The 12577-nt window shown below is 48.5% G+C and overlaps 1 protein-coding gene across 1 annotated transcript in view; it reads left to right on the forward strand.

The window, feature by feature from the left end:
- LOC143414764 (uncharacterized) overlaps positions 1-12577 on the forward strand; it is a 35544-nt gene that overhangs the window by 5959 nt on the left and 17008 nt on the right. Inside the window, exon 2 of the mRNA XM_076879598.1 lies at positions 9860-12429. Within this exon, the coding sequence (XP_076735713.1) occupies positions 9860-12429 (2570 nt within the window). The remainder of the gene's footprint in view (positions 1-9859; positions 12430-12577) is intronic.

Below are 12577 nucleotides of genomic sequence, written 5' to 3' on the forward strand. Positions count from 1 at the left end.
TGCTTCCAGCCAAGAGTGATACCATATATGCCCCATAGCTGCAGAAAAGGCTAACATTGTTATCTTTTTACAAAAAAAACCAGCCGAACATGAGAGGTTTTTGGACAAAGTTTGTGTTCTCCATTCTTTAAGCACCGGTTCGAGCACCGTTTAAGCACCGGCACCGTTTCAAAAGTACCGATTTGGCACCGGTATCGGATAAAACCTAAACGATACCCATCCCTACTGTTTTGTTTGTTTGTTAATTAGTTTGTTTGTTTGCTTGTTTTAATCAATTTTCAATCCTGCTTTTTATTTGTTTTTGTTTCTAATGTCTCTGTAAAGCACTTTGAATCACCTTGTTGTTGAATTGTGCTATACAAATAAACTTGCCTTGCCTAAAAAGTGCTATATAAATAAATTTACTACTTACTTTTTACTGGCTCGATATTTTTAATTTATTACAGCACAAGTGTGTAAGTGTATTTTAGTCAGGTCTCACCTGTCTCTGATAACTGAGGAATGACTTCCTGCATTAAGTGTTGCAATAACCTAGAAGAAAATAAAATCAAATAAGAAGCAAACTCCCAACTCTCAAGAACACTTTTAAAAGTGACTCATTCACCGGTGTTTCTAAATTATGAAGAAGGTGTCCTTTGGCATCATTGTGTAAGCACTCCAGGTTCAGACAATAATGAGATGGGTGTCTCACTCTCAAAACATCATGTATGCTTGTAAAAGACCCCACTGTTTCACACTAAAAAGCAGTGAGTAAGCATATTCCTCTTCCAGCAGTTTTCCAGCCTGTCTCTCATGCTCACTCACACGGTCATTTTCCCTCTCTCGGTCATCAGAGCGCAGAAGAAACAAGCCACCACTCCTGGGCTCTGGGTTGAATGTAATGCTGGCATTGTGAGATTCTGCTCCTACACTGATAGTGCAGTATCACTCTGACTTGTAGTGCAGGTAGATTGCACCATTTCTACTGGATTCAAATCAAATCCATGAAAGAAAAGTGCTGAAAATGTAAAAGTTTTCAGCCTTTTTTTCTTTGCCAAGAGTCAGAAACTGCTGCTTTTCAAAGTTACCTAAATTGGTGAAAATTTCTTCAATTTCATTAAATGAAGCAGTAAGATTTAGAATGTGTGTAAAAGAAAAGACAAAAAAAAGAAAGAAAAAAAAAGAAACCATTGTTGTTTTGATGTTGACACTGACTGCCCAGCAAGCACCACCAACCTGTAAATGTTGATTCTTGGTCTAAATATTATCAGCCAGTTGTGAGCTTTATTTAGTCCAAAACTAATCACGGAATATTTGTTTAGTCTGTCAGATTTTATTGTCCCAAAATGGTCATTTTATTGGGCCACATAGAGTCCTAACGTAGCTATGAAGATACAATCACATCCAGCACAAGAATAAACTTAGTCACACAGAGAAAATGTAGAAGCTCAAGTTAGAAAGAAAAAAAAGGCCAGAAATATGTATGCGTATAACAGCCTATTGACTGTCAAATCTCAAGTGATGACTGTTTCAGGAGGACAATAGGAGAGAGATGCAGGTAAATAAAAGGTTAGTGCACACACCTTAAACCATGACGATAACTACCATTACTCCACCTGCACATATTTGTCCTCAGGTTCATGTTGGCTGATTATAAAAAGAGGAGATGAAGTCAGAGAACATCACTTTCTTTCACTACAGTGGACGACTTACAAGCAAAGAAATACTATGTAAGTAACCCTAATATTAAATATATATCTGAGATCTACATGTGACTTTTAAGTTGAATTGGTATATGTATTTCTGGATATGATCTTTTGGCAACAAATTTAGCAATTTAGGCAGCAATTTAAATTTGTACATATATTTCTAAATGTTTTAATTGTTCTATTTCTGCTTGTCAAAAATGAAAAATGTTTAGAAATCATTAGTAACAATCTTGAATCAGGAATATATTACATATGGGACGAAGTGTGTCAAAGAACATATGAATGAACTTTTGACTTGTACATTTATTTACAATCAGTTACATTAAAATGATCATTTTTGTTAATTTATTTTCTAAATTTTATTTGAAACTCAACCTTAACCACCACCTTTTTGAGAAAAGTGAAATGATTGCAGAGCAATACCAATTACGTAAACTAAAAAACTGCAAGAGAAGCATATTAACAAAATGGTAGTACCAAAGATATTTATGATTAAAACTAGTAAAATAAAACTTAGAATACAATTAATATTGAAGTAGGGACCAGGAATGACCACAGTAGAATATCAAAGTTGTTAATATATGTACTTTTAAAAAAGATGTATTTCCATTGTGAAACTCAAACCTCATAATAATTTAACAGTAAGTTAATAAATCTTTATTAACACAAACGTGGAGAAATTCTGCATTTAATCTTTTCTATAGCTGATAATAACCATGATGAACAAACTTTTCAGAGATCAGTGAAGAGAAAAATGGCCATGATTCCAAATATGTATCTAATCTTCTTTCTCTTTGTTGGTAAGTAAAACCTTTACATTTCAAAGACTTTGACATTGTCAACAATTGTGTGTGGCAAAAATATGAAACTGACACAAAAATTCCTTACAGCCTGCTGCAACGCGCAGACAACAACCACAGCTGCTCCTACAACAACCACAGCTGCTCCTACAACAACCACAGCTGCACCAACAACCACAACAACCACAACTGCTGCGCCAACAACCACAACTACAGCCCCAACAACAACCACAACAGCTGCCCCAACAACAACAATTACTGCTGCCCCAACAACAACAACTGCTGCCCTAACAACAACTGCTACAGCTGCCCAAACAACAACCACAACAATCGCCCCAACAACAACTACAGCTGCCCCAACAACAACCACAACTGCTGCCCCAACAACAACAACTGCTGCCCCAACAACAACAACTGCAGCTGCCCCAACAACAACCACAACAGCCGCCCCAACAACAACAACTGCAGCTGCCCCAACAACAACCACAACTGCTGCCCTAACAACAACAACTACTGCAGCCCCAACAACAACTGCTACAGCTGCCCCAACAACCACAACTGCTCGCCCAACAACAACAACTACATCTGCCCCAACAACAACCACAACTGCTGCTCCAACAACCACAACTGCAGTTCCAACAACAACAACTACAGCTGCTCCAACAACAACAACTACAGCTGCCCCAACAACAACCACAACAGCCGCCCCAACAACAACAACTGCAGCTGACCCAAAAACAACCATAACTGCTGCTCCAACAACCACAACTACAGCTGCCCCAACAACAACCACAACTGCTACAGCTGCCCCAACAACAACAACTACAGCTGCCCCAACAACGACTACAGCCGCCCCAACAACAACCACAACAGCCGACCCAACAACAACAACTACAGCTGCCCCAACAACGACTACAGCTGCCCCAACAACAACCACAACTGCTGCCCTAACAACAACAACTACTGCAGCCCCAACAACAACAACTACATCTGCCCCAACAACAACCACAACTGCTGCTCCAACAACCACAACTGCAGTTCCAACAACAACAACTACAGCTGCTCCAACAACAACTACAGCTGCTCCAACAACAACAACTGCAGCCCCAACAACAACCACAGCTGCCCCAACAACAACAACTGCAGCCCCAACAACAACCACAACTGCTGCTCCAACAACAACAAGTACAGCTGCCCCAACAACAACCACAACTGCTCCCCCAACAACAACCACAACTGCTCCCCCAACAACAACCACAACTGCTGCTCCAACAACCACAACTGCAGCTCCAACAACAACAACTACAGCTGCCCCAACAACAACCACAACTGCTCCCCCAACAACAACAACTACATCTGCCCCAACAACAACCACAACTGCTGCTCCAACAACAACCACAACTGCAGCTCCAACAACAACAACTACATCTGCCCCAACAACAACCACAACTGCTGCTCCAACAACAACCACAACTGCAGCTCCAACAACAACAACTACAGCTGCCCCAACAACAACCACAACTGCTGCTCCAACAACCACAACTGCAGTTCCAACAACAACAACTACAGCTGCCCCAACAACAACTACAGCTGCCACAACAACCACAACTGCCGCCCCAACAACAACCACAACTGCCGCCCCAACAACAACAACTACAGCTGCCCCAACAACAACAACTGCAGCCCCAACAACAACCACAACTGCTGCTCCAACAACCACAACTGCTGCTCCAACAACCACAACTGCTGCTCCAACAACCACAACTGCAGCTCCAACAACAACAACTACAGCTACTGCTGCCCCAACAACAACGACTACAGCTGCCCCAACAACCACAACAGTCGCCCCAACAACAACAACTACAGCCGCCCCAACAACAACAACTGCAGCTGACCCAACAACAACCATAACTGCTTCTCCAACAACAACAACTACAGCTGCCCCAACAACAACCACAACTGCAGCCCCAACAACAACCACAACAGCCCCAACAACAACCACAACAGCCGCCCCAACAACAACTACAGCTGCCCCAACAACAACAACTGCAGCACCAACAACAACCACAACTGCTCCCCCAACAACAACAACTACATCTGCCCCAACAACCACAACAGCCGCCCCAACAACAACAGCTACTGCTGCCCCAACAACAACAGCTACTGCTGCCCCAACAACAACAAGTACAGCTGCCCCAACAACCACAACAGCCGCCCCAACAACAACAACTACAGCTGCCCCAACAACAACCACAACAGCCGCCCCAACAACAACAAGTACAGCTGCCCCAACAACCACAACAGCCGCCCCAACAACAACAACTACAGCTGCCCCAACAACAACCACAACAGCCGCCCCAACAACAACAAGTACAGCTGCCCCAACAACAACCACAACTGCTCCCCCAACAACAACAACTACATCTGCCCCAACAACAACCACAACTGCTGCTCCAACAACAACCACAACTGCTGCGCCAACAACAACAACTACAGCTGCCCCAACAACAACCACAACTGCTACAGCTGCCCCAACAACAACAACTGCAGCCCCAACAACAACCACAACTGCCGCCCCAACAACAACAGCTACTGCTGCCCCAACAACAACGACTACAGCTGCCCCAACAACCACAACAGCCGCCCCAACAACAACAACTACAGCCCCAACAAAAACCACAACAGCCGCCCCAACAACAACTACAGCTGCCCCAACAACAACTACTACAGCTGCGCCAACAACAGCAACTACAGCTGCCCCAACAACAACCACAACAGCCGCCCCAACAACAACAACTGCAGCCCCAACAACAACAACTACAGCTGCCCCAACAACAACCACAACTGCTCCCTCAACAACAACAACTACATCTGCCCCAACAACAACCACAACTGCTGCTCCAACAACAACCACAACTGCTGCGCCAACAACAACAACTACAGCTGCCCCAACAACAACCACAACTGCTACAGCTGCCCCAACAACAACAACTGCAGCCCCACCAACAACCACAACTGCCGCCCCAACAACAACAGCTACTGCTGCCCCAACAACGACTACAGCTGCCCCAACAACCACAACAGCCGCCCCAACAACAACAACTACAGCCCCAACAACAACCACAACAGCCGCCCCAACAACAACTACAGCTGCCCCAACAACAACTACTACAGCTGCGCCAACAACAACAACTACAGCTGCCCCAACAACAACCACAACAGCCGCCCCAACCACAACAACTGCAGCCCCAACAACAACAACTGCAGCCCCAACAACAACCACAACAGCCCCAACAACAACCACAACAGCCGCCCCAACAACAACTACAGCTGCCCCAACAACAACAACTGCAGCCCCAACAACAACCACAACTGCTCCCCCAACAACAACAACTACATCTGCCCCAACAACAACCACAACTGCAGCCCCAACAACAACCACAACTGCTCCCCCAACAACAACAACTACAGCTGCCCCAACAACAACCACAACTGCTCCCCCAACAACAACAACTACATCTGCCCCAACAACAACCACAACTGCAGCCCCAACAACAACCACAACTGCTCCAACAACAACAACAACTACAGCTGCCCCAACAACAACCACAACAGCCGCCCCAACAACAACCACAACTGCTCCCCCAACAACAACAACTACATCTGCCCCAACAACAACAACTACAGCTGCCCCAACAACAACCACAACTGCAGTTCCAACAACAACAACTACAGCTGCCCCAACAACAACCACAACTGCTGCTCCAACAACCACAACTGCAGTTCCAACAACAACAACTACAGCTGCTCCAACAACAACAACTGCAGCCCCAACAACAACAACTACAGCCGCCCCAACAACAACTACAGCTGCCCCAACAACAACCACAACTTCTGCTCCAACAACCACAACTGCAGCTCCAACAACAACAACTACAGCTGCCCCAACAACAACCACAACTGCTCCCCCAACAACAACAACTACATCTGCCCCAACAACAACCACAACTGCTGCTCCAACAACAACCACAACAGCCGCCCCAACAACAACCACAACTGCTGCGCCAACAACAACAACTACAGCTGCCACAACAACAACAACTGCCGCCCCAACAACAACCACAACTGCCGCCCCAACAACAACAACTACATCTGCCCCAACAACAACCACAACTGCTACAGCTGCCCCAACAACAACAACTGCAGCCCCAACAACAACCACAACTGCCACCCCAACAACAACAGCTACTGCTGCCCCAACAACAACGACTACAGCTGCCCCAACAACCACAACAGCCGCCCCAACAACAACAACTACAGCCCCAACAAAAACCACAACAGCCGCCCCAACAACAACTACAGCTGCCCCAACAACAACTACTACAGCTGCGCCAACAACAGCAACTACAGCTGCCCCAACAACAACCACAACAGCCGCCCCAACAACAACAACTGCAGCCCCAACAACAACCACAACAGCCCCAACAACAACCACAACAGCCGCTCCAACAACAACTACAGCTGCCCCAACAATAACAACTGCAGCCCCAACAACAACAACTACATCTGCCCCAACAACAACCACAACTGCAGCCCCAACAACAACCACAACTGCTCCCCCAACAACAACAACTACAGCTGCCCCAACAACAACCACAACTGCTCCCTCAACAACAACAACTACATCTGCCCCAACAACAACCACAACTGCTGCTCCAACAACAACCACAACTGCTGCGCCAACAACAACAACTACAGCTGCCCCAACAACAACCACAACTGCTACAGCTGCCCCAACAACAACAACTGCAGCCCCACCAACAACCACAACTGCCGCCCCAACAACAACAGCTACTGCTGCCCCAACAACGACTACAGCTGCCCCAACAACCACAACAGCCGCCCCAACAACAACAACTACAGCCCCAACAACAACCACAACAGCCGCCCCAACAACAACTACAGCTGCCCCAACAACAACTACTACAGCTGCGCCAACAACAACAACTACAGCTGCCCCAACAACAACCACAACAGCCGCCCCAACCACAACAACTGCAGCCCCAACAACAACAACTGCAGCCCCAACAACAACCACAACTGCAGCCCCAACAACAACCACAACAGCCGCCCCAACAACAACTACAGCTGCCCCAACAACAACAACTGCAGCCCCAACAACAACCACAACTGCTCCCCGAACAACAACAACTACATCTGCCCCAACAACAACCACAACTGCAGCCCCAACAACAACCACAACTGCTCCCCCAACAACAACAACTACAGCTGCCCCAACAACAACCACAACTGCTCCCCCAACAACAACAACTACATCTGCCCCAACAACAACCACAACTGCAGCCCCAACAACAACCACAACTGCTCCAACAACAACAACAACTACAGCTGCCCCAACAACAACCACAACAGCCGCACCAACAACAACCACAACTGCTCCCCCAACAACAACAACTACATCTGCCCCAACAACAACCACAACTGCAGCCCCAACAACAACCACAACTGCTCCCCCAACAACAACAACTACAGCTGCCCCAACAACAACCACAACTGCAGTTCCAACAACAACAACTACAGCTGCCCCAACAACAACCACAACTGCTGCTCCAACAACCACAACTGCAGTTCCAACAACAACAACTACAGCTGCTCCAACAACAACAACTGCAGCCCCAACAACAACAACTACAGCCGCCCCAACAACAACTACAGCTGCCCCAACAACAACCACAACTGCTGCTCCAACAACCACAACTGCAGCTCCAACAACAACAACTACAGCTGCCCCAACAACAACCACAACTGCTCCCCCAACAACAACAACTACATCTGCCCCAACAACAACCACAACTGCTGCTCCAACAACAACCACAACAGCCGCCCCAACAACAACCACAACTGCTGCGCCAACAACAACAACTACAGCTGCCACAACAACAACAACTGCCGCCCCAACAACAACCACAACTGCCGCCCCAACAACAACAACTACATCTGCCCCAACAACAACCACAACTGCTGCTCCAACAACAACAACTGCAGCCCCTACAACAACCACAACTGCTGCGCCAACAACAACAACTACAGCTGCCACAACAACAACAACTACCGCCCCAACAACAACCACAACTGCTGCTCCAACAACAACCACAACAGCCGCCCCAACAACAACCACAACTGCTGCGCCAACAACAACAACTACAGCTGCCACAACAACAACAACTGCCGCCCCAACAACAACAACAACTGCCGCCCCAACAACAACAACTACATCTGCCCCAACAACAACCACAACTGCTGCTCCAACCACAACTGCAGTTCCAACAACAACAACTACAGCTGCTCCAACAACAACAACTGCAGCCCCAACAACAACCACAACAGCCCCAACAACAACTACAGCTGCCCCAACAACAACTACAGCTGCCACAACAACCACAACTGCCGCCCCAACAACAACCACAACTGCCGCCCCAACAACAACCACAACTGCCGCCCCAACAACAACCACAACTGCCGCCCCAACAACAACCACAACTGCCGCCCCAACAACAACAACTACAGCTGCCCCAACAACAACAACTGCAGCCCCAACAACAACTGCAGCCCCAACAACAACCACAACTGCTGCTCCAACAACCACAACTGCAGCTCCAACAACAACAACTACAGCTACTGCTGCCCCAACAACAACGACTACAGCTGCCCCAACAACCACAACAGCCACCCCAACAACAACAACTACAGCCGCCCCAACAACAACAACTGCAGCTGCCCCAACAACAACCACAACTGCTGCTCCAACAACCACAACTGCAGCTCCAACAACAACAACTACAGCTACTGCTGCCCCAACAACAACGACTACAGCTGCCCCAACAACCACAACAGCCACCCCAACAACAACAACTACAGCCGCCCCAACAACAACAACTGCAGCTGCCCCAACAACAACCACAACTGCAGCCCCAACAACAACCACAACAGCCCCAACAACAACCACAACAGCCGCCCCAACAACAACTACAGCTGCCCCAACAACAATAACTGCAGCCCCAACAACAACCACAACTGCTCCCCCAACAACAACAACTACATCTGCCCCAACAACCACAACAGCCGCCCCAACAACAACAGCTACTGCTGCCCCAACAACAAGTACAGCTGCCCCAACAACCACAACAGCCGCCCCAACAACAACAACTACAGCTGCCCCAACAACAACCACAACAGCCGCCCCAACAACTACAAGTACAGCTGCCCCAACAACAACAGCTACTGCTGCCCCAACAACAACAAGTACAGCTGCCCCAACAACAACCACAACTGCTGCGCCAACAACAACAGCTACTGCTGCCCCAACAACAACGACTACAGCTACCCCAACAACCACAAGATCCGCCCCAACAACAACAACTACAGCCCCAACAACAACCACAACAGCTGCCCCAACAACAACCACAACAGCCGCCCCAAAAACAACAGCTACTGCTGCCCCAACAACAACTACTACAGCTGCGCCAACAACAACAACTACAGCTGCCCCAACAACAACCACAACAGCCGCCCCAACCACAACAACTGCAGCCCCAACAACAACAACTGCAGCCCCAACAACAACCACAACAGCCCCAACAACAACCACAACAGCCGCCCCAACAACAACTACAGCTGCCCCAACAACAACAACTGCAGCCCCAACAACAACCACAACTGCTCCCCCAACAACAACAACTACATCTGCCCCAACAACAACCACAACTGCAGCCCCAACAACAACCACAACTGCTCCCCCAACAACAACAACTACAGCTGCCCCAACAACAACCACAACTGCTCCCCCAACAACAACAACTACATCTGCCCCAACAACAACCACAACTGCAGCCCCAACAACAACCACAACTGCTCCAACAACAACAACAACTACAGCTGCCCCAACAACAACCACAACAGCCGCCCCAACAACAACCACAACTGCTCCCCCAACAACAACAACTACATCTGCCCCAACAACAACAACTACAGCTGCCCCAACAACAACCACAACTGCAGTTCCAACAACAACAACTACAGCTGCCCCAACAACAACCACAACTGCTGCTCCAACAACCACAACTGCAGTTCCAACAACAACAACTACAGCTGCTCCAACAACAACAACTGCAGCCCCAACAACAACAACTACAGCCGCCCCAACAACAACTACAGCTGCCCCAACAACAACCACAACTGCTGCTCCAACAACCACAACTGCAGCTCCAACAACAACAACTACAGCTGCCCCAACAACAACCACAACTGCTCCCCCAACAACAACAACTACATCTGCCCCAACAACAACCACAACTGCTGCTCCAACAACAACCACAACAGCCGCCCCAACAACAACCACAACTGCTGCGCCAACAACAACAACTACAGCTGCCACAACAACAACAACTGCCGCCCCAACAACAACCACAACTGCCGCCCCAACAACAACAACTACATCTGCCCCAACAACAACCACAACTGCTACAGCTGCCCCAACAACAACAACTGCAGCCCCAACAACAACCACAACTGCCACCCCAACAACAACAGCTACTGCTGCCCCAACAACAACGACTACAGCTGCCCCAACAACCACAACAGCCGCCCCAACAACAACAACTACAGCCCCAACAAAAACCACAACAGCCGCCCCAACAACAACTACAGCTGCCCCAACAACAACTACTACAGCTGCGCCAACAACAGCAACTACAGCTGCCCCAACAACAACCACAACAGCCGCCCCAACAACAACAACTGCAGCCCCAACAACAACCACAACAGCCCCAACAACAACCACAACAGCCGCTCCAACAACAACTACAGCTGCCCCAACAATAACAACTGCAGCCCCAACAACAACAACTACATCTGCCCCAACAACAACCACAACTGCAGCCCCAACAACAACCACAACTGCTCCCCCAACAACAACAACTACAGCTGCCCCAACAACAACCACAACTGCTCCCTCAACAACAACAACTACATCTGCCCCAACAACAACCACAACTGCTGCTCCAACAACAACCACAACTGCTGCGCCAACAACAACAACTACAGCTGCCCCAACAACAACCACAACTGCTACAGCTGCCCCAACAACAACAACTGCAGCCCCACCAACAACCACAACTGCCGCCCCAACAACAACAGCTACTGCTGCCCCAACAACGACTACAGCTGCCCCAACAACCACAACAGCCGCCCCAACAACAACAACTACAGCCCCAACAACAACCACAACAGCCGCCCCAACAACAACTACAGCTGCCCCAACAACAACTACTACAGCTGCGCCAACAACAACAACTACAGCTGCCCCAACAACAACCACAACAGCCGCCCCAACCACAACAAATGCAGCCCCAACAACAACAACTGCAGCCCCAACAACAACCACAACAGCCCCAACAACAACCACAACAGCCGCCCCAACAACAACTACAGCTGCCCCAACAACAACAACTGCAGCCCCAACAACAACCACAACTGCTCCCCGAACAACAACAACTACATCTGCCCCAACAACAACCACAACTGCAGCCCCAACAACAACCACAACTTCTCCCCCAACAACAACAACTACAGCTGCCCCAACAACAACCACAACTGCTCCCCCAACAACAACAACTACATCTGCCCCAACAACAACCACAACTGCAGCCCCAACAACAACCACAACTGCTCCAACAACAACAACAACTACAGCTGCCCCAACAACAACCACAACAGCCGCCCCAACAACAACCACAACTGCTCCCCCAACAACAACAACTACATCTGCCCCAACAACAACCACAACTGCAGCCCCAACAACAACCACAACTGCTCCCCCAACAACAACAACTACAGCTGCCCCAACAACAACCACAACTGCAGTTCCAACAACAACAACTACAGCTGCCCCAACAACAACCACAACTGCTGCTCCAACAACCACAACTGCAGTTCCAACAACAACAACTACAGCTGCTCCAACAACAACAACTGCAGCCCCAACAACAACAACTACAGCCGCCCCAACAA

This window comes from Maylandia zebra, linkage group LG22 (assembly GCF_041146795.1).
Source record: "Maylandia zebra isolate NMK-2024a linkage group LG22, Mzebra_GT3a, whole genome shotgun sequence".
NCBI lineage: Eukaryota > Metazoa > Chordata > Actinopteri > Cichliformes > Cichlidae > Maylandia > Maylandia zebra.